The 23,774-nt window shown below is 34.1% G+C and overlaps 1 protein-coding gene across 1 annotated transcript; it reads right to left on the bottom strand.

The window, feature by feature from the left end:
- Nucleotides 1-14,346: 14,346 nt before the first annotated feature.
- On the bottom strand, nucleotides 14,347-20,725 carry LOC128223012 (synaptonemal complex protein 1-like). The gene is made up of 2 exons (XM_052932241.1): nucleotides 19,467-20,725; nucleotides 14,347-19,142 (listed from the first exon to the last, which is right to left on the bottom strand). Exons 1-2 carry the CDS (start codon nucleotides 20,494-20,496, stop codon nucleotides 18,757-18,759), a joined length of 1,416 nt encoding a protein of 471 aa, XP_052788201.1. The 5' UTR covers nucleotides 20,497-20,725; the 3' UTR covers nucleotides 14,347-18,756.
- Nucleotides 20,726-23,774: the final 3,049 nt, after the last annotated feature.

The raw sequence follows: 23,774 nt of genomic DNA, 5'->3' as shown, positions 1-23,774 counted from the left end.
CTTGTCAAGAATATCTAGAATGTTGTGATGGTACAAGTACTTGTTTTTCTCCGAGTGTGTTAAACCTTTTGTTTTCCGCACCGGAAGACTTGAAATACAATAATATCGCCTTTATCGGAATATTATAAAATTCTGCATATACTGAATAACAAACTGACAATACGACATATACGTTTTTCATGCTGTATCACTCTGCTTTATTCAACAAACATCCGCTTGTTCCCTCGATAGGGTGTTCGATGAGTTCAAAATTTTTATTTGTTAACTTTCATTGAATATTTGGTTTTCAGAACGATTTAGTGAGAGCTGTCTTGTGGTAAAGGTGTCTGCCTGGCTGGGTTCGATCCGTTCTAGGTATTGGCATTTAAAATGGGCACTTATTTTGGTTTTACCCAGGAAACGGACTTGAGTGTGACTTTATTAGCTGTCACAATCGAGCTAAAATAGTATAACCTAAAAGAATACGCGCAATTGTTTTTTTTCCACCTACGCCTGGTTCTTATTGCTTTTCTGTTTCTGTGATTTTAATTTAAGACTTTTGACAATTTTGCGTTCAATTATTCCATGGAAGTTTTGACTAAAATTTTAATGCAATTTAAAGATAACGTTCGTAAGCATTTCATTCGATCTGATAACTTGAATTACAGTTGCGCAGTTAATTTAATTGTAACGGGTACTTGACATAAAGTCCTATTACTTTCAACTTGCAAGCTGATGATTAACTAGAAGTGGAAGAAAATCTGCTTTAAGTATTTTGAATTGCTCAGCTTTAAACAGTTTTAAATTCATAAGAACTCCAAAGTGCAGTTTGAATTGGACCAATCTGGTCACAAGATTTTCACAATACCTTCCTGCTTTTGTCATGAGTTGTTCAGGGATTTTCTACTGAAGTGTTCTCATTTTTTAGCAATGGTCCTGGTAACTTTTATTCGTATCCTTATTTCTGACAATGAATATCGTCCATGTCTTCTTATTATGTCGATGAAAATATCAACATAAGTCAGAAGCTCATTATCTATGATAAAAATATTGATAATGAAAATCAACCCATATCAAAATGAAAGACTAATTAAATGCTCACGATGGCAGTACGCTTGTGTGACGCAGGTCTTATCACCATAGCTGAAATATGTGTTGAGTTATATCTGTTTGTGATAGGAGAAACATTTGCATAATAGCATGAGGCTCAATTCATTTTGAAAAGGAGATGTTTTGCAAGCTAAAACTACATACAACGTTTGAAAATAGCAGCATTGGGTTGATTGAAACTGTTTATTTACATCATTGAAAAGTGCAACACTATCAAGATCTCATAACATTGGCTTAATTGGTGTTCTATTTCCAAATGCCATTAAGACATTAAGCCATTAAGACATATAAATTTAAAAATTGGTCAAGTGTTGTTCAAGGCTTTCCTTCTTAGGTGTTCTCATTTTTAAATGATGTCCAAGGTAACAGTTGTTCTTGTCCTTACTTTTGACAATGAAACAATAGAAACAAGTACAAATAGCCACCTAATAGAAACTGAACAAATTTATTATATAAAAAAGAGTGTTATTTATAATTGTTTTTTAACCATTAAAGAAATAATTTACAAAAAAACCTAAATAACTTACTTCAACTTGACGCTCTAAAGATCGACTGCATATCCAAATGTCGTGCGTTGATATACTCATTTAGGTTGTTCTCTCGTCTGTTTATCGAAGAAAAGCAGTTTGGTTATTGTCATAGCACCGTTGGCGTCGTCGTCGTCGATGTCGTGCAAAAAAACTTTAACATTGACCATTACGCATGTACAGTTCAAATTAAATAAACGAAACTTGGTCCACATGTTGCCACGCACATGTCTCTGAAGATGTATAACCTGCAACCCCGGGATTGGCAGTCAAGAGTGTTACCACTAGTCCACGTATCCGCTACTCTGTATCATAATTATCAGGTCTTATATAAGCAAATTATATACTTCAGTACATACCGAGCGTCCCCTGTGCTTCACTCCTTACAAGGATATCATAGGCTGTTTTATTAATAATTGACCAGTCAGATGTCATTCGAATAATCAATTGGCGAATAATGTGTTAACATTGTGTAAATAAATAGTAATAATATCCAATTAGTTTAAATGTGTATTAGAAATCCACTAAATGTTGTTCCAAAACGAAACAAAGCATTGTTTAACTCTATATTAGTTGAACCCAAACTTTGGTTCCTGAATAGAGTTGTGTTACACAGTTCCTGCTACCGTTTCGGTCCTTTCTACTAGAAATCGCGTAAAATCCACAGCCTGCGAAATACAAGCACACATCTGCGTTGCTTGAGGTATGACTTTGAACAGTGAACAGAACCAAGTACATGCCACTGATAGGTGCCTTGAATAATCCTGTTGATGTATCATAGCTGGGTCATCCTCCATCATTCATTTTGTTAGCAAAAAAACTATTCTGGTGTTCTTTGATATAGATGGGAGTTTCTTTGTTATTTGTGCAGCTACCAACATGGTGACATGCAAATATAATGTATTAGTGTTGATAAAGAATACAGGTATATGTCTTGTGTAGTTTGTATTGCTTAGTGATGGTTTTTTATGGGAAGTTCATGATAGTATATGTGTTTAAACATTATCTAAAAGATGTGCCCTTACTCCCAAATATAATTACCACAATTAATACATTTAATTTAATATACCAAAAAGGATGATTAAATGTCGAAAACAATGGTTCTTATGAGGGATACCGAGTTTAATTTGAAAGAAAGGTGCAGAAAACACAATATTTTTACCATATGAAATAATAGTAGCTCAGAGTAAATCTTTAAGCATTCACCAATCATTTAGTTATTTTTGCGTTTTCAGCAAGTAAATACACGGTCATAATCTTGTTATTAGTAATTAATATTTTGTAAAAGTTAATTGTTTAGTTAGTAGTTTAAGGTTCACCACTTAAAGTTTATGCTCGTTATATATGTGTTTGTATTGATTTTGAATAATAATGTCGCTTTACTCATGACTGCACATGCGTCGCATTTCAGTAACTATGTTTTTTATACTGCATATGTATAGCCTAATTCATAAATCTTCTAAAACAACAAACAGTTTTATGAAGAATTTTTTTCAGCCGTAACTTATCCACACATCAACAAATTGAAACATGACCGTAAAAGTCATGACTCACAATGTTTTAAAGATATTTTTAATCCAATTTTGATAAGATGAAACCCTTGGTTTGAAAGATTGAAAACATTAACACGAATGGGAATATTGTCAAGTAAACGATTAACACATTAACACGTTACCCTGCCCTCCCCCCCCCCCCGCACAGAATCCGCAGCCATATGTAACACTTTAAGTTTCCTTGGAGACCATGTAGCTTACTCTTTAACTATAAATTTAAGGACAAGTTTGAATTTTCTTGCCTTGTGATGTGTGGCTTTAGTGAACTTGTTTCGTCATTAAACGTTTCCAGGAGTTCGTTTTTCACCTGTTTCAGTGTCTCTTTAAGTCCATCTTCCAGGCTCCGTGTTGGATTCTTTGTTTCTTCTTTGTATGCTTCAAGCGTTTGATGAAGTTGTTCACTTTCACTTAAAGATACACTCTTACTCGCAAATAATAATTACCACAATTAGTACAATTGTTCTTATATACTAAAATGGATGAATAAATGTCAAAAACAATAGTTCTTATAAAGGATACCAACACTAATTTAAAAAAGGTGCAGAAAACACGGTATTTCTACCTTATGAGACGATAGTAGATAAGGAGTAAATCTTTTAGCACTCACCAATCATTTAATATTTTTGCGTTTTAACTTTTTAAATACACGGTTACAAACTTGTTATCAGTAATTAATATTTTCCATAAATGCATTATTTAAGTAAGTAGTTAAGAATTATGACTCAAAATTTATGTTTGTTATGCATGTGTATGCATTGATTTTGAAAAAGAATGTCACTTTAATAAAGTCTTCAATAGGTGGTCTACATTTTCAAAACATATATTAATTATGTTGTCTTACCATTCAGTTTTGTTGGTAACAAGAACTTAAAATCTGCCCTGTGCATGCTCGAAATTGTTCATTAATTGATCAACATGGTTACCACTCTTCTTGAAAAACTTTCGTCTTTAACTCTTCAGCCCTTTTATTCAAGGCATGAAACTAGTCTTGAAGCTTCGTTGATTGATTTGTGAAATAATTTCTCTGCGATTCAATAAATGAAGCATTCACCCAATCCATATTCTTTTATTTCTGTTCCTGTTTTCAGCATTGGGACCTGTTCCCGTTTTATCGGTTTATTCAGTACAACATATTGTGACTTAACCATTTGTGTAACCATGTTTGATATTGTATCTTTAATGCCCTTCCTTACTTCACCTTTTGGCTGATGCATACTGCCTTAATGTTTATATTATTTTTTTTGTTTTGATTTTGTGAGTTAAAACAGCGACATTATATCGCTTATATTTTTGTTCTGTACACAAACCATATCATTGTTATGGGCTGGAGGCCTTTCATTGAATAAACTTTCGTTCGTTCGTTCGTATAATAGTGCAGAAAAGAAAAGAAATATGAGCGATATTTTGGCGTGTTTTACTGTTAAATTTGTGCCCACGAGGCTATAATTTGTATATAAACTGTACACCAATCGTAGGATTTTTTTATTTACAGCGTTGAAGTCAAATAAGTTAAATATGATAATGCATTGCTTGTTTTTCTATTTTGCATCAATCCTAACCTTAAGCTTATAAATACAGAAGTGCCATAAGAAATGGAACTCTTATTGCACACTAATTTCTTAAAACTTTCCTGTTAGTTCAAGAATTTCATATTTACATTTAACTTGGGTGTCACGAATTTTATAATGACTTTCCTGCTTTCATTATAGTTTCTAGATGTTTCCGGTATTTTTGACGGTTTTTGAAGAAAGAAAATTGTCCTAATTTCTGAAAGCCTTGAAACTTGTATCAACATGAATAAAAATCGGTTGAAATAGCTCTAGGTCGATGACGAACACAGGAATTATTTATTTTTGATCTGAAATGAAATATAAAATCAACGTTTTTACCACAGAGGAAAGCGATCTGCAATAAAAAGCTTGTGGGAATTAAAACGCCTTTTCCATATATGCTTGACACCAAGGAACAAACACAGACTGCAGCCACTACCCTAATGATAGTATTTAATTAAACCGGGTAGTGATTATAGTAACAGTTATACGGGTTATAATTGATGCTCGGGTAAGTAGATCATGAAGAATACACTCACTCTCAGTCTCGTAGGCTAATACCTGAGTGCACGATATATTTGGCTCTGCTTTACTTGTTATAATACGCAATGATTGTGTATGACGTTGGTCGAGGAGCACAGGGGTTGGGGTCATGACGTGGTTGTCGGGGACGATGAAGAGGCCGAGTCTGCGATAGCATCTGGGCATGCCCAGAAAGAGGAAGAGATCAAGTAAGATAGGATTGAGAACAGTGGCGGCTTTATGATTGTTGTTGTGTTATTGATGTAAGAAAATTGACATAAATAAGTATTGAACAACAGGAATACAGCGTTTGACTGTACAAAGGTGTTTAATTCTCCAAATGAACATAAAACTGCATGTTTCAAGTGTATTTTTTAAAAGACGGGGTATGATTTCATTTCGAAAAATTACTCACCAAAACCTTCTATTAAGGTCAATTACCATACAATTGATGCAAAATAGGAGAATTGTTTTCAAGTATTTACCTTTGTTCATATGTTCAGGTGTTCTGGACGTACCTTGTGGGGATGCTGGCTAACCTGGAGTAGCTGCCACCGAATACAAAGTGTAGTGCGCATGTTTGCGCCATGCAGGGAACATCATGGGAGATAACTCTAGAAGAACTCAACCACTTTCTCGACAAAAGGTCAAGTACTAAGTCCTTGCTTATACCGGGGGCGTGTATAGACTGCCCAAATCTGACAATTGTGTACATGTTCTGTGTTATGATTTACATTAAAACAAACTTTAACCAATGCCATGCGTGTTCTATCAAATTTTACGAGTGATCTTTCTTCAAGATAAATGAGTCATATTGAAAATGTTGACATTACCTAATGCAGAATTATGATATGTGTTTTCTTTCACTTTCAAGAAGAACATTTTTGTGTCATGAGAAAGCAACAAATAGATAGAGTTAGATGGTGGCGGCATCATCAAACCCTTAAGCAGATTTTAATTTAAGCATAAATGATTGAATCATGATGAAAGTTTGTGAGTGTTTGTGGGTATAACGTCTTGGTAAAGTTCGTATCACCCCAGTAGTTTGAGAGATATGCCCCTTTTACATTAAAAAGGTTTATATTTTGGACAGACACTTACTGAAGTTGCTATTATCCAATATTGACGAAACTTGGTGACAGTTTGCGTAGGAAAAAAATGAGTTGATCAAGTTTGATTGTGTGTTTATCATCTTCGTAACTTCAGAGTAATGTCACTTTTACATCAAAAAGTAGGGTTATGTCTTATGGAAACACTAACTTGAATTTTTTTATTAAATCATGTTGAGACTTGGTGACAGTTTTCTCAGTCAAATTTGGTCGAGGAGCGATTCAGTAACTCAAGTTGTGTCCCCTTTTCGATTAAATATACTTGCTTGAAGATACTAGTTAGGCAAATAATAGGGAAGCAATGAGTTTATAATTAAGACCAAAATATATTCAATGCCTAAGTTACACTTGAATGGCCCACTCGTTAGACAATGTGCTTGGTATTTTATATTGCTGGTATGTTGTTTTTTTTCATTGAAAAAATAAAACACCAGTTTGTATTCTGTATTGTACACCCGTTAAGTAAAAAGTACTTAAAATAATCCACTTGATAGAATGTAAAGAATTTGATTGTACAAAAGTTCAGTCTGTTGTTAATAGCTGCAGATGCTAGCAATGGAAATAAACCATAAAAATACAGAAGCTGAAAGACTTACTTCTTCCTGACGCTCAAACGATTTTTAAAAATGTACGTAAATATATACTCCTGTAGATTGTTAGGTAATATGTTTTAAGAACAGGTATCGTCGTCGATTATGTGCAATATCTTAAACAATGAACACATCTCCAATACCCTTCAAGATATATATATATATAATGAAACTTGGCACATATATGCACATATGTATAGCAAGGTACATAACTCTGACCTTAATAAGTACTGAGTAATGCCTCTTGTTCGACTGAAAATATAAAAAGAGACTAGCATTGGCTCTCTTGTTTTTTAGGGTAATACTGGGCTTATATATTGGAAACGATGAACTAAGAATGCTATACATTTATCCTGGATTTGACTGCAATTACACCATCGTTGTAAGGTAGTTCCTTTTGGTAAGAATTATAAGTGTTATCAAAGAAAACCTACCTTGCTCAATATACAGACTTTGATAACTGGGTTAAGTAACTACCGGTACACAAACAATAGCTGTTCTGGTATAAATCTCATGAAAGCATCGATTGGTGCACATTACACCCAAATGACACACAATGATTCAATATATTTATTATACTAATATGCACTTTCATAATTACCATTATGGTGCCTGTATCAGAAGTTCGGCTGCTATTAATTCGGCTAGTAAGATTTATATAAACGGAGTATATGCATCAGTGCATATTGAACATCACTCGTTTTTCACCCCTTACACGTAATGCATAGTATGTATCAATAATTCACTAATCGCCAGCTGTCAATCAAATATTTAAATGACGAATAATATGGTTATATTGTGTAGATAAACAATATCATTATCCAATGGATTAATGAAACATCTTCACCAAACAATCTGAACGAGATGCAATGGTTGCCTTGGCAACCAGTCAGTTACGTAAGACAATCAAATGAAGGTACAATATGAGTGTTCAACACCTTTTTGCATCTGCATGCAGAGATGCCCATATGTAGTCATTCTAGATGTGGATCAGAACTCCACTAAAGGTTGTTCTATAAGGGTATATGTCATGTGTTGACACTATACTAGATGTGTGAACAAAAGCATCAGTTCCAGCAGACATATATTTTACATAGAAATTGCTGCCGGTCTGATCTCCGCTAGCAAGTGCGCAAACTTCGGAATAGCCTGACAGACTCAAGCAAACTTGTGCAACTTTGGAAGTATTACATTCAACAGTGAAGAGAAACAAGTACATGCCACTGATAGGTGCCGTGAATATTCCTGTGGACGAATTAAAGTTGGACGATCCATCATACCTATCACTATAAAAAAATAACCTGGTGAGCTTTGGTACAGATAGTAGTGTCTTTGTAAGTCTTGCAGAGAAACCAACATGGTGACCTGAAAAATGATTAACGTTTCCATGTATTAGTTGGATGATGAATAATATTTCATGCGTTGTATAGTGGGTCTTACTTTGTTAGAGATTTTACTGAAAGGTTCATTTGAATTTGAATCGTTATTACATAATTTTTATAATGACCGCGTTTCAGTCATATATCAGTATATCAGCAACTATTGGTTTTAAATAATGTTAAAAATTGCCAAAATGGGTCACTTTGAGGTAAAAGCTGCACTCTCACAGCTTGACCGTTTTGACATTTTTTTTCCTTTTCGTCTTTAAATGAGCCAATTTTTGCGTGCATGAATAAATACCAGTGATATAAAAAGGCTGATTAAAGATTAGATCGCAGTTTTTCATATTTATGGTCGAAAATTGATGTTTTATGACTAAAAGCGTTACTAACACTTTAAGCATATTGGAATTTTCGGCCGTTTTTCGAACAATTGAGATCTGTTTTTTTATTTATCTTATATGACTGAATTGGGGGCACTAATGCCAAAATAAGGGATATGAGAGTGTAGCTTTCAAGTGACATTTTCAGTGTTGCTAGATATCAGTTTTCTAAAATACTTAGCTTGAACTTATGGCGTAACATGTGGTTCAAGTGTTGAACTATTTTGTATTTATAACGATAAGCTATATATGCTTAAGATAAATAAACATTCTGTTTTGTTCTGTTATGTTAAAATATGACAACAGTGACATGGCAAAAGCACCTGCTACGGATTATATCACTATTAATAGAAGCAAAAGTTCTCGCTCTTGATAAGACGGTATTTGTGAACCGATTCGTAAGATTTTTATATCGATACTTCATACAATATCTCGTGAAATTTATATTTTGAAAATGAAATAAGAAATTCAATATTGTGTCTTAAAATGAAAACCTAAAAAATGTAACGATGCTTCTTGAACTGGTATATCAGCTAAGATGGTCTCATTCCAACTTCTTGCAATATTCAAATGAAAGCGTTTTTTTTAAGAAACTTTACTACGTAATGCATACGTTTGCATTGTGTTAATATCTGTACTAATTATACTATGACGCAGGTATATTCGATTGTGAGGAAGTCCATTTTAGAAAAGTTCTGGTAAACGATAATAGCTGCATTTCAGAAAAACAGGGAAATGCTCTTGACATGGACATAAAAGGCACAAGTCTACCGATGTATCTTAACTTAAAATGTTTTATAAAGATTTTTTTAGATATGGTCAATTTTTACTTGAAGATTAGGCCTTTGATCTGTTTATCGTAAAGATACATGATAAAGCGGTTTCTCCTTCAAAAACGCATATATGTAGCAAGCTTATTCCTTCGTATACGGCGCTGAAAGCATTTTTACTATGCTTTATATCATACCCATCGATTCTGATGAACCTTTAAAGAAATAACACGATTTAAATTGGATAACATGTCTGACTTCTCGAAAACTGGTTATTTCTCTGAATACAGCTTTCGCGAAAGTGTTTGTCTATCCAAAGCATTAAGCAAATTGATGTATGTGACCTTCTTCTTATATTTGTTATGCATACAATTATATTATTCTTTTCACCATCTCTGATACTGCCACATATGGCTCTATATTGAAAACTAAATAACTTATGATTGTAAATATTAATTAACTATATTGTGAAGTGAATAATATAAAATGAAAGTAAGCAAGTTACTTGTCATCCTTCCCTCAACTGAAGATAGACGTGACTCTAATCCGCTTGTTTCGTCAGTAAGGTTTTTGAAGATTTCGTTTTTCATTTGTTTCAAAGTCTCTTTCAGTCCATCTTCCAGGCTCTGGGTTGAGTTCTTTGTATATTCTGTGTATGCTTCCACCGTTTGATGACGTTGTTCACTTTTACTTTGTACGGTCTCAGTAAGACTATCTAGCTGACTCTTCAATAGGGAATTTTGGGACGTGAGACGTGACTCTAATCCACTTGTTTCGTCAGCTAGGTTTTTGAAGATTTCATTTTTCATTTGTTTCAAAGTCTCTTTCTGTCCATCTTCCAGGCTTTGGGTTGAGTTCTTTGTATCTTCTGTGTATGCTTCCACCGTTTGATAAAGTTATTTATTTTCACTTAGTATGGTCTCAATTAAGTGGTCAACCTTTTCAGTCTGTTTATTGAACCTGTTGTCTAACCTATCAGTTTTGTTCGTAAAAAGATTTTCAAACCTTCCCTGTGCATTTTCGAAATTTTCCATTAGTTCATTAACATGTACTTGACTTTTATTGACCACTTTCGTCATGAAATGTTCTGCCCGATCCTTCTGTGCTTGAAACTCGTCTTGAAGCTTAGCTGTTTGGTTTGTGAAACGTTCCTCATAATTTCTCTGTGAGTTGTTAAATGCTGTATTCATTAAATTCATACGCTCTTTCATTTGCGTTTGTGTTTTCACTATTGCTGCCTTTTCCCGTTTCATCGCTTTATTAAGTACAAAATATTGTGACTTAACCATTTGTGTTACCGTGTTTGCTATCTTTAATGTCCTTCCTAATTTCATCAATGCTAGGTTCATACTTCTTTAATGTTTCTGTGATTGTGTTAAGCCCCGTAGACAACTTGGTGGTTAATTCTTCCATTGAGGTTTTGAATTGCGTTTTAAGCTCATCAATTCTTTTCTCATAAGAATGAATTTTGTGTTCATTTGAAAGGAGTTTGAACATAATCTCACGAATTTCATCAGCAGTGCAGTGTTGAAGTAGAATGGCACAGTTAAGTAGCAGTAACATAAAACATAGCACGTATGAATAGTCCATTTTTTGTCAGCTATAGTCAACTTGCAAGTCGTAGGTCTTACTGAAACGGAATAAAAACCATAGGTCTTTATTTGGGAATAGTATGTGTTTAAAACTGCATACTTAATTTGCCATCAGTTTCATGGCCATAAGTGCATAAAACTCATTAGTATCATACGAAGTGGAAATGTTTGTGCCAAATAATTACTCAATATATTCCTGTTAGTCACTAGAATTTTATATTTACCACTTAGGTGCCATATATTTTGCAATGTCTTTTCTGCTTTCTAATGAACATTTTGATGTTCCCGGTATTTCTTATATGATCTTGTCCGTTTTTTTGAAGACGGAAAGTTATGCCGATTTGTTTAAGCGGCCTCGAAGCTGGTATCAACATACGTAACATTTGGTAGTTTATTGTTTGTTTGTATTTTGAATAAATTATATAATCGACTTTTTACCACTTGAAAATAACATATGCTCATTACATATTGAACCGTTAGCTTGATCCTATACAACAATACAACAAAAACTGCACCCACTACCCTAATGATTGTATTTGGTTAACCCGGGTAGTGGTTGTAGTAACAGTTACACAGGTTATGATTGATGCTCTAGTAAGTAGATCATGAATAATACACCCACTCTCAGTCTCGTAGGTTAATAACCCGAGTGCACGATATATTTGGCTCTAATTTACTTGTTATACTCGTTGAAACATGGTCTAGCTTCTTGAAAAGAAACTTATTTCATTAAGCCTAATTTCATACTTAAGCTTGATTTAAGTAAATCAAAAAATAGTTAAGTGCTATCATCATTAAGATAATTTGTTTTAAAATCCAAAAACTCTTCAAGCTGTACCAAACAAAAAAAGCTTTGCTTAAACACGTTGTAAGAGGAGTTCTGCAGAATACTATAGAGAAACATTTATTTCGATCAGCACAAGTTCTTTATGAAACACTAGCATTGACTCACAGTGATAACAAGTGATAACAGCAATATCAATGCAATTCACACCACTCCCAAATGTCTCAGGCAGTGGTCTGAATAAAAATGTCATTTGCAGTGTTTAAATATACATAATTATTGTATTTTTAAAGTCATGTTTTCTCCTTATATTTCTGTAAATATTTAGAGCGATGGACAGTGGATGAGATAAAAACAGCGCTGCAAGTACCTGCAACAGCCCTCCATCGGAAGATTGTGTTCTGGCAGTCACAGGGGTCACTGAAAGTGGAGACACCAGACAGCTTCCTATTGGTCGAGGAGCACAGGGGGTCGGGGCCATGACGTGGTTGTTGGGGACGACGAAGGCGATGAGTCTGCGATGGCGTCCGCGCAATCCCAGAAAGAGGAGGAGATTCAGGTAGATAGGATTAAGAACAATGGCGGCGTTATGATTGTTGTTGTGTAATATTAATGTTATAAAATTTACATAAATAAGTTGCAACAGGATTTTCAGCGTATATGATATAATCAGACTGTATATATATATATGCTTATATCTCCAAATGAACTTAAAATCAGTATGTATCGAGTTTATTCTTTGAAAGAATCGGTATCTTCTCACTTTTGAAAAGATACACACCAAAACTTTATACGATGATCAGTTACTATAAAATTAATGTAAAATAGGAGAATTGTTATCAGGTAGTTATTTTTGTGTTTTGGTGGCTCTATCATTGTTGATATACCTATGTTCATATATTCAGGTGAACTCAACTACTTTCTCGACCAAAAGGTCAAGGACCAAGCCCTTGCTTATTCAAGGGGCGTGTATAGACTGCCCAAATTTTCTTGACATGATATTATATGTTGTGTGATCAATTTCCATCAAAACAAACTTTAACCAGTGTCATGATGATATATATTAAATTTCAAATCGAATTGAACGATGGATATTTGTCGATATCGATATGAGATATATTCTCATTAAATGAGCGTTTGTTTCTTCAAGACTAGTTACTGGGCAGTTGCCTAATTCCGGATCAATTTTGAAGTTTTCTTAATATATTGTCATAATTACTGAACATAAGTGCATGAAATTTTAATAGAAAAATGCTGGGTACTATATCAACCAAAATGGAAAAAGAATAAAAGAAAAAACAATTTACTATAATATAATATTCAGTACGAAATAAGGGCATAAACGACGTCCAAAAACCTGCATTCAGTGCCTAAATATTCGGATTTTTTCAAAGAACAAAGTAAACATTATCAAGTCAATAAACAAATATTTAAATGCTACTTAAATGAACATCATGTATTAAATGTTTAACCTGTATATAAATTTTATACTTCTCTGAAGTATTTGTAAGTGTATTTTCGGCGTATCCGAACTACTAATTTGTCCGAATTTGCATAATTTTGAAAGTACGAATCTGCTTCATTTTTGCTTCATTTTCATATCAAATGCTGCACAACACAAAACAATGATATCATCAATTTATTTTCTTTATATGTTATTGGCGTTGTATTTCGTGATTGACGATAAGTCATAAACATCGTATAGTAGGTCTAGTGTTTAAAGATAACCCTGTCGAACCTCAATATAAAAGCTCGCGCTGTGTGACGTCATCCCCCACGTGACTTAATATTGACATTTAGGAAAGCGAAAGTTAAGAGGTATTTATTTTGGGGTTATCCTCGAATAGCTGCACTTTTGTGTTGTTTCTGTTGCTATGGAGGTCAGTTGCGTAGACTGTGATCATTCTATATTGATCACGGTCTCCGAAACGTTTTTTAAACGATTTCCGAATATTTAGGCAAATCCGGAATTAGGCAACTGCTCAGTAGTCATATTGAAAATGTTGACATTGTAAAATGTAAAATTATAATAAAGGTTTCTTTAAATTTCCACAAGTTCATGTTTGTGTGGCTTGAAAACGCAACATATAGGTAGACAACGATGACGGCAGCGTTCTTGGTGATAACGGCGTCATCAAAACCTTGTGCAAATAATAAATATACTCCTTTAAGTATGTTTGATCAAATCACGACGTGACGGTGTTTGCAAGCATAATGCCTTCGTGAAATTCGATCGTTTTGGTGAATCATCCCTGTCATTTCAGAGGTATGCCCCTTTTACTTTAAAAAGTAGGGTGTTGTCTTTTGCAGGCAATACGTTGAATATATTAATCCAATTCTGATGAAACAGGGTGGCAGTGTCTTCTTTCAAAATCGGTCAAGGGGTGACTAAGCAACTCCAGCTGTGCCTCTTTTACAGTAAAATATTGTTTTTTTCTATTAGGAATGCAGGTAATGAATTTCTTCTTATGTAAGAATGATGAACTATTAACATGAAGTTGACTTTATTATTTATTTTGCATAATAGATTCAAGATTCAGATTTATTTACAGAATATCCAAAAGGCCATGTCCCACGTTGACAAATACAAATACAATATAGTGTTTTTCAGGTGATTCAATGCATACATATTACATAACTAAACAACCAAAATAAAAAAATAAATATCAATACGTAAATAGATCAACTTCATAAGTTAAATAAAATCAAAATATTTCCTAATGCAATTTATTCATTAAATTAGCATGTCAATAACTTTATATGTATAATCACTGATAAGTTGAAATAAAGAGTGTACACACACATATGTGCAATAGTTGTTCTATAATAAGAGCTATATTTGCAAATATCTGTAAAAGACAAAGTCTTAAGATTATTTAAAAAATGTGCAAGGGTTTGACTGTGATTGGTGCTCCTGACGGGCGATACATGCAATTCAGCGGAAATCTAAATGACTAAGCTATTCGAACGAACAAAGATATATATTTTATCATTTTAAAATGTCAGAAACATTATTCAAATCTGCATTTATGGTGATTTTCATAATCATACTAATATTCTGAGGAGTATTAAGTGCATATATTCTCTTTTGTCTGGGGCTCGAATTAATAATTCAATACTGAACAATGTTAATATACATAGTTTATTGCTGATACACTACAAATAGCAAGTTTAACTCCCATGAACAGGTCTCTAAGTATTTTGAAAAATTGATCATATAGAAATCGATTTTGCCTTTAAATAATTGTTTTTCTGTGTGAGTTTGTTTCCAGGAGTTCAATAGCCAAGGAAAAAACCTACCCGCTGATCTCACATAACAGGTATCACAGGTAGAGCGAAGTAACTAAAGGGCAGAAACTCGTCGTGGAGTTTACACCACATGTCTTGCTCTTCGTCCCATTGGTGCAAAAAGGTACCAAACAACATTTTTAACCAAAATTGACTTTTCTCTATTTTTAGTTAGAAATAACCTTGTCTAAAAAAATATCCTCTGAATATTGAATATTAACTGAGATATGGGTTCGTGCAGTTTAGTACCAAGTGAAATTGGTGCTTTTGATTGGTGGAAAAAGGTACCATATGCCATCTGGTGTATGCAAGAAGGTTCTAGAAGACACATGGTACCTTTATGCATTGCAATATTTTTACACATTAGATATATTTTTTACGCAAAAAGGAGACTTACGGCATGTGGTACCTTATTGCATGAGATGATTTTAACTTATTAAGTTTACAAAGTGTGCTATAAGTGACCAAGTGGCATATGGTTCTTTTTTTGCATAAATGATAAAGACTAAAATGTTAACATTTTACAATATAATAGATGTTTGTATGGTACCTGTATGTGCTGATACCTATACACCATTTTCTACTAATTAACACTGATAACTACGATATCAGGTAACAAGTGTCCGGAAGGTTATTGTCACTTTTTGTGGGATAAGAAACACCAGATGTTGTTGACTTCACATTCGAGAAGTGTAATTTGTTCATAAGGACAGAAGATTAAGAATGGAGATATGGATACCATAACAAATGTAAGTATTGTTTTCTGTCATCTACAAAACACAATTAAGTAATAATGATTATAATGCGGGTGCGTTGAATATAACTGCATATATTATTAGTCTGTAAAGTAATGGTATTTGGGATTTATCTGTTCTAATTTTATAGTGCGATATGTATTATGGAATGTGTATTTAGCGTAATATACATCTTAATATTTTATAATAAATTTAGTAAGGTAGTTATAACAAAATTATGTTTCAGTAAGATTACTTGGTAAGATGAGGATAGCTACTTTGCGACGCCAGTAGCTGATTAAAGTGGTATTTCACAGAATTCAATATGTGGAGATACTATAGCATCAAACAGAACCATTCATGACGGGCCTGTTATACAGAGTTCCACTCTGAAGATGATTTTCCATTAACATATATACAGCGTGAAGGACTGAGGTAACCTGTCAAATCAAAATTAATAGATCCAAGTGAAGAAGGTTACAATGACATTGATCTTGATGAAACTTACAAACCAAGCAAGGATCATTTTACTTCCACTGATACAGAAAATGTGACTGTATTAGGAAACAATAAACGCAAAAGAGGGGTTTAGCGAGGAAATTCATGGAAGAAAATTCCGAAACATCTAGCAAATGAAGACTCGAATAAAAGAGAAGCGGGAAAGAACACAGAGAGATGTCCATCAAAAACTAATGAACAGTATACCACTCTTACAAAATAAGAGATGCAAACAGACAATAAAATCAATAATTAGAGCCACTTGGAAAGAGCAAAGCGTATGAGTATAAAGTTACATACATTGCAAACAATTGTACGACAGTCACACATCACGACTGGATAACTTTCTTGTCAGCAATGAACTTAAGCGAGCTAACATTTGTGGAGATATAAACTACTTTTTCAGAGCACTAACAGAAAGATAAAATGAATTTATAACTGATGATGTACCAGAAAGAAGTAAAAACCTGTGTAGCATTATGTTAAAAAACAGTGAACATTCTATACAAACAAGCCCATAGGATACCGCAGTTAACCAGTGAAATAAAAAGGTTAAGAACAATCTTACAATCAATGTTTCTACAAGACAAAACAGAACCAATGTTTTGTGTGTGAATTATATAGAAGGTAGTAAGCAGATGGTAGTTCTAATGGAAACTTGACCAAAGAATACGAAGAACTTCAGTTAAATAAATAGAAGATAATGAAAAGGTCAAAGAGAGAGCCAAAGCTTTCAGTAGTGTTTACGTTGAAACTTGGACTCACAGGCAGTGTCTCACAGGTCTTATTACCCTCTTTTTATAAGTCAGTGAGCTAAAATACTGTATAAAACTATGTGACCATTTGACCATTTATTCTTTGCGAAAAAAAACAAGTATTTTGTCACCTTTGGAACAAGATCCAGTGCAAACGAGGCTCCTCCGAGGTAGCTACATGTCTCATTAAAACACTATGTAAGTTTGTTAAAAAGGTTTTGAGGCAAGAGATTGTGTACATCTCTGACAAAACAGAAACCAGTATGTAACGTCATCTTTTCTGTTCAAACCTACAAGTACCACAACTCAAATCCCTTAGTCACAAGTTCCTTGTGTCAGGACAATCTCAAATGGAATGTGATTCTGTTCACTCAACTATAGAAACAGCAAAACATGTCTGTGTGTGTTCGTCGCAATGAACTACACGAAAGACAAACCTGTATGTTGTGGTTTCAATCAAATACAACCATGGGGTAGACTACAATAAATTTATGAAAAATACTGTTCAAACTTAAAAGTGTGAACCTTTAGTATGCGCAGAAAATACATTTCTAGAGATAGCTATACCAATCATAACAAGGTAGACGGAAATGTTTGCCTTTGCACAAATGAGATCGTTTCTTCACCTCTCACTTAATGACAGCATAACAAACATAGATGTTGTGCCAGTCATCAGCCGATGAAGATATATTTGCACCATAAATGAATTATAACGTTTGCTATACTATAATACTATAAATATAAACACTTATATATGACATATTGTAACAAATTTTATAATATTAAAGATCAATGAACATTTCTTATGTATTGTGTTTGACATTTATGTCTAAAATATCAAGCAATAAGGTACCATATGACATAAGGCACCTTAAAGCATGCAGTTTTATCTGATTATTCCAACTGAGGTTTATGCAACAAGGTACTAATTGCCATATGGCTCCTTTTCACATTATTTGTTTTACCTAATCACCTTATGCAAGAAGGTACCATGATACAAAATAAACTAATTAACCTAAATTATTCATTGTATTGATATGCAATTCAAGGAACAATTTAGATAAACCATTTGAGGTAAGTGATAAAAGATTCAAAGTCGCAAAATCGTTTTCTGAGTTTTTAGGAACCGCCAAACCTTTAAACTCAATTTACTCGAAAGTATGAAAATGTCGCTTGGAACCTATTTGCACCAATGGGCCGTCTTGTTTGAATTCTTATTTGTAGACCAAAGCATATTTGATGTATAACACTTATATTACACACTTGTTTAGATGATTAGCCTGTACTCTACCGAATGTGCTTGTGGATTTACTTTTTCTGGTAGGTTTTAGTCATTACTTTATATACACGCACACGCACACGCACACGCACACACACAGCATATGTATCAGTACATATTGTACGCATTATAATTGACTAGTCTCCAGGTGCCAATCAAATAGTTGAATAATATGGTTATATTTTGTAAATGAATAATTTCATTATCCAATGGATTCACTGAAAATATTCACCAAACAACCTGAACGAGATACAATTATCGTTTTGTCAACCAGTCAATTGCGTTGACAATCACATGACATAACATGATTATCAAACACTAGAATCTGTATGCGGAGATGACTAATTTAGTTATTTAGATGTGGATCAAAACTCCACTAAAGGTTGTTACATATTCCCGTAAAGGAGCGTTTGCCGATTGATTATTAACATAAGCTGTATCTCCAGCGGACATATATACTACACAGAAGTTGGTGCCACGTTCAGGACGATAAGGTGAAAGAGATATATAAACTCTACACAGGCCGCGTACAGCCAAACATACATCTATGGACTTTGATTCGGAACTCTCAATAGTTACCAGAAACAAGTACATGCCACTGATAGGTGCCTTAAATATTCCTGTGGATTTATCATAGCTATACGATGCATCAAATCTCTCTTCGTCAAAAACTATTTTGGTGGATCTTGGTAAAGGTCGGGGTAGATCGTATAGTCTTGCAGAGAAACCAACGTGTTGACCTGAAATGTAATTGGCGTCCCGATGTATTATAAGTGTTAATAATGAAAAATGTTCTGAAAGATCCATGATGTCTATAGTGTTTAAACATAGTTTTATAAATGACTGCATCGTATTCTGTAGAAGACTTCACATTTCCTTGAATGTTAATTTTTTCAGCCCTAACTCATCCGCAAATACGCAAATTGAAACACAGTCGGAAGAGTCACAACGCACATTATCTTAATGATAAGTCATTGCATTTTTATAAAATAAAAATGTAAAAACGACAGGTTATAACAAAAACATAATTGTGAGTATTGAAAAGTAAAAGATTAACATGTTACTTGTCATCCTTCTTTCAATTGAAGACACACTGCTCCCGACAGAGTCCGCTGCCGATTTGTAACTTCTAAGGCTAGCTTGGAGGCCACTCAGCTGACTCGTCAACGACGAATGGGAATTCTCCTGACTTGTGAGACGAGACTTTAAAGAGCTTGTTTCATCATTTAAATTTTCAAGCAGTTTGTTTCTCATTTGTTCCAGTGCCTCTTTTAGTCCATCTTCTAAGCCTTGTGTGGTGTTCTTTGTTTCTTCTGTATATACGTCTACAATTTGCTGAAGTTGTTTACTCTCATTTAGTACAGTCTTAATTAAGTTGTCAACTGTTTTAGTCTGTATTTTGAACTTGCTATCGAAGGTGTCAGTGTTGTTGGCGAAAATATTTTCAAATTTGCCTTGTGCACGCTCGTAATTTTCCATAAGTTGTTTAACATGTTCTTCACTTTCATTGAATACTTTCGTCATGAAATATTCAGCACTTTCCTTTTGGGCTTGAAACTCGTCTTGAAGCTTGGCTGTTAGGTTTGTGAAACGTTCCTCATATTTTTTCTGTGTGTTATTAAATGCTGTATTCATCAAGTTCATATGCTCTTTTATTTCTGTTTGTGTTTTCAACATTGCAGCCTTTTCCCGTTTCATCGCTTTATTCAGTGCAACATGTTGTGACTTAACCATTTGTGTTACCGTGTTTGATATTGTATCTTTAATGTCCTTTCTAATTTCAGCTATGCCTGGTTCATATCGCTTTAATGTTTCTGTGATTTTACTCAACTCTTCTGACAGTCTTGTGTTTAGTCCTTCCATGGAGGTTTTGAATTGCATTTCAAGGTCATCAATTCTTTTCTTATTGGAAATAATTTCTTTCTCGTTAGAAAGAAGTTTAAACAGAATATCATGAGTTTCGTCTGCAATGCACTCGTGAAATGAAATTACACTGTTAAGCAACATGAAGCAAAACGCGTAATAATATTTCATTTTGTCAGCTATAGGCAACTTGCAAGTTGTAAGTATTACTGAGATGAAATAAAGAATCATACTAGTTGGATTTATATAGGTAGTTGTGTGTGATTCAAATGCATACTTATGTGTTCATAAGTGCATTTAATTTGTAAGCGACATTTAAAATAATCGAACTCCTTGTGCACACTATTTTCTCAATGTCTTCCTTATATTGTCATCTATGTCACAATTACCTCTTACACTTAGGTGTCATGAAATTTACAATGACTTTCCTGCCTTGTCAAGAATATCTAGAATGTTGTGATGGTACAAGTACTTTTGTAGTGTTTTGTTTTTGTCCGAGTGCCTTATAGTTTTTGTTGTTCGCACCGGAAGACTTGAAATACAATAATATTGGAAATTTTTAAATAACCTTACTTAAAATTGATATCTCAATGTTTCAAACACTGGTACCGGTCTTAGGCACACTTTCTACGACGTCATTTCCGAAATGAAGTTCCGTCCATTTTAAAAATGAGTTGCGGGATTGATGCCATTATCCGGATATGAACGCAGTTGGGCTGGTTCAAGTGTGTGGAAGGACTCCATGCGTACTTTAACCGGCCCAACTGCGTTCATACCCAGAAAATCCCCGATAATCAATCACGCAATTCATTACTTATATTTACACAAATAGTTCAATACACTATTTAAGAATTGTAAAAAAAAACTTCATTTCAGTTCAATCTTACAGTCGTTCTTTCTCGTCCATTCTGTAAGAAGAACAATCCGACCGTAACCGGAAACAGTTGATAAGATTACGTCACATAACGCGGTAAAACAATCACTTTAAATTACTTTGAAACGTAAAATTGAAACACTAATGACAACAATACATTTAATATAACATAAATTAATAATTTAAACATATTGAGTTTTTTCGGGGCTTGCTGACAAAATACACACACTAACAAGATAAACAATTTTCAAAATACATGCGTATTAATATGCGATGATTCGCGATCCGAAGATGTTGCTTTTATCGGAATATGTTCGCAATTGCCGAAAGGTAGTTCTTTTAAAGAAATGGCAGTTGAAGTGTAAATTTATACAATTTTACACGCTTTTCTGGTGAACCTACGATACACTTCATTTTAACTACATAATAAGGCATATACTAAACAGAAAAAAATACAGTTTTTATTTTTCAGTGTAAGATCGCAATTTCTCCAACCTCAAATAAGTAGATGCATTAATTTAACCATGCTAGAAATTCTTATCTTGCCCACGGGGGAAGATAAAATGCCCGTATGGAACTTCTTTTAATGGTTACCACATTGTAATTACCTCCCTTGATGAAGACTGTCGTCTGTAGCGCATCATGGAAACGTTGTCTTGTGGCAATATTTTGAACGCGAGTTAATTATTTCTCGCTTCAAATGTCACCAGAAAACAGTTTTCACGCACCTTTCAAGAAATAATTCTTCACTCTTCTTAGAACTAGACCGATGAGACCATTTACATACTCTGAATCACTGCGCGAATATCCATGACAACCACAAATTATTGCATATCCGTACGTAATTATTTTCTCTACGCACAAAAGAGTTCCGGCAAAAAAAATACATTTTTACTTAATTTTGTTTAACTGAGGTAGGAAAAAAAGCATCTACCATAGCCGCTCGTGTAAGATAGGTTCATCCCGACCCTCGCGCAGGGTGTTTTGCGAAAACTCGGTAAACCTCGTTTCCGCAAAACACCCTACGGTCGGGTCGGAATGAACCTATCTTACACTCTCGGCCATGGAAGATACTTATAATATTTCGCGTGTATTGGGGGTAATCATCAATTTCGAAGTTTTCCTCAAATGTAGCCTGTGATTCTTAATCGGTGAACAATATAGGCCGTTATCAATATTTATGCATGCTAAACATTCCATTTTCAGAACGAGGCTCAGATGGGTCGGATGTAAACATTGGCTAACAAACTATAACATTTTTTAATCAATTGAATTCTCTTTTTAATAAGCCTTTAGTTTTGAATTTCAATGCAAATTTTCAATTGCTCAAACTAGTCCCAACATCATGATTAATAAAGCTGTCTAATGTTTATATTTCGTGCATTTTTTCTGCAACTTTATGTCTGGACTCACATTTTGTCAACCAAACCGTTCAATTAAGTCAAAACTTACCTGAAGATGAGATAATCCAGAGCCTGTGTGCGTTTTTTTTATTAACCTTGCGATATATAATCCGATCTGAAAATCATTTGAATTTCTAAATGGATATGCAGATCTAAATTACTCTCATCACTTTTATACACTCATTTTAGTTATTTTTACAAAATAAAATAAATAACACTTTATTCTGTCACCACTAGAAAGAAGTAATTCCTTTAAATACCGACTGTAATATATCCATCTTCTTTAACAGTTTAAAACGTTGGGTTTTCCAATACATGTTTTTTTCTGTAATGTGGGTATCAAGGGCAGTAATATCAGGTGATGTCTTGAAGTATAAATACCAGTTGGTGTTTATTCAGTGATTAACTATTTTTAAACTGCTAGGCAATTTATTCTCCAAGGCAAATAGCTGTGTGGGAAAGCTAGAGTTCTAGCTAGGCTGATGGGTACTGGTGCCCATAAGTAGCTAATACAGAGGTCTCTCTGTATTTAGATAAATGCTCTTTTAGATTTCGTCTGAAGTCTCAAGGTAGTCTTGCCAGTTTTTCTCATGCCGACATTATCTCAGGGGTTCTTTCTGGGGTCCAGTGGTCTGAGGATTCACACTGCTGCTGATGAGCACTGATGCTCATAAGTGACTGATTCAGAGGGGTGTCTGTAGTCAGGTACTCTTTGGTTTAAACAATATTCATTTCGATATAATATTTACAATTAGTTTAGTTCTACAAATTTGAGAATAATCAAAATTAACAAAGACCAAATACGTAATGCATTGAAACAGAAAAAAACATGTAAATTATGCACAAAACAATAGTGTAGACAGGTACTCTATGAGGTATCATCCCAGGCATCAAAGTAGCCTTGTCAGTTATCTTTCTGGCTTGGCTTATGAGTAGTGGTGTTCATTAGAAACTAATACAGAGGTCTCTCTGTGATTAGACCAGTACTCTTTGAGCTATTGACTGAAGTTTCAAAGTAGTCCTGACCAGTTCTAGGCATGCCGACAAGTACCTCAAAAGTTATCTTTCGGGTCCAGCTGTCTAAGGCTTTAAAGGTTAACAGCTTTAAAGTGTCTGGGTCCAACTGGGGATCACACAAGTCTGCTAGCATCACGTACCACCAACCTTAATAATATGATGGGGGAGAGTGTGGTATCTTTCGGTACTGGTACCCAGCTAGTAGATTAGTCCAA

The sequence above is a fragment of the Mya arenaria genome, chromosome 17, assembly GCF_026914265.1.
Source record: "Mya arenaria isolate MELC-2E11 chromosome 17, ASM2691426v1".
Classification (NCBI taxonomy): Eukaryota; Metazoa; Mollusca; class Bivalvia; order Myida; family Myidae; genus Mya; species Mya arenaria.
Note: the sequence above shows the minus strand (reverse complement) of the source record. Positions and strands in the feature narration are given on the sequence as shown.

Bases quoted from the DNA above. Each gene is read 5' to 3' on its own strand.
- LOC128223012 (XM_052932241.1), bottom strand. From the start codon at position 20,496: ATGATTCTTTATTTCATCTCAGTAATACTTACAACTTGCAAGTTGCCT. The intron at 19,143-19,466 runs GTAACATGTTAA...ATTACATTTCAG, and splicing joins AATTGAAAGAAGGATGACAA to GTCAACACGTTGGTTTCTCT.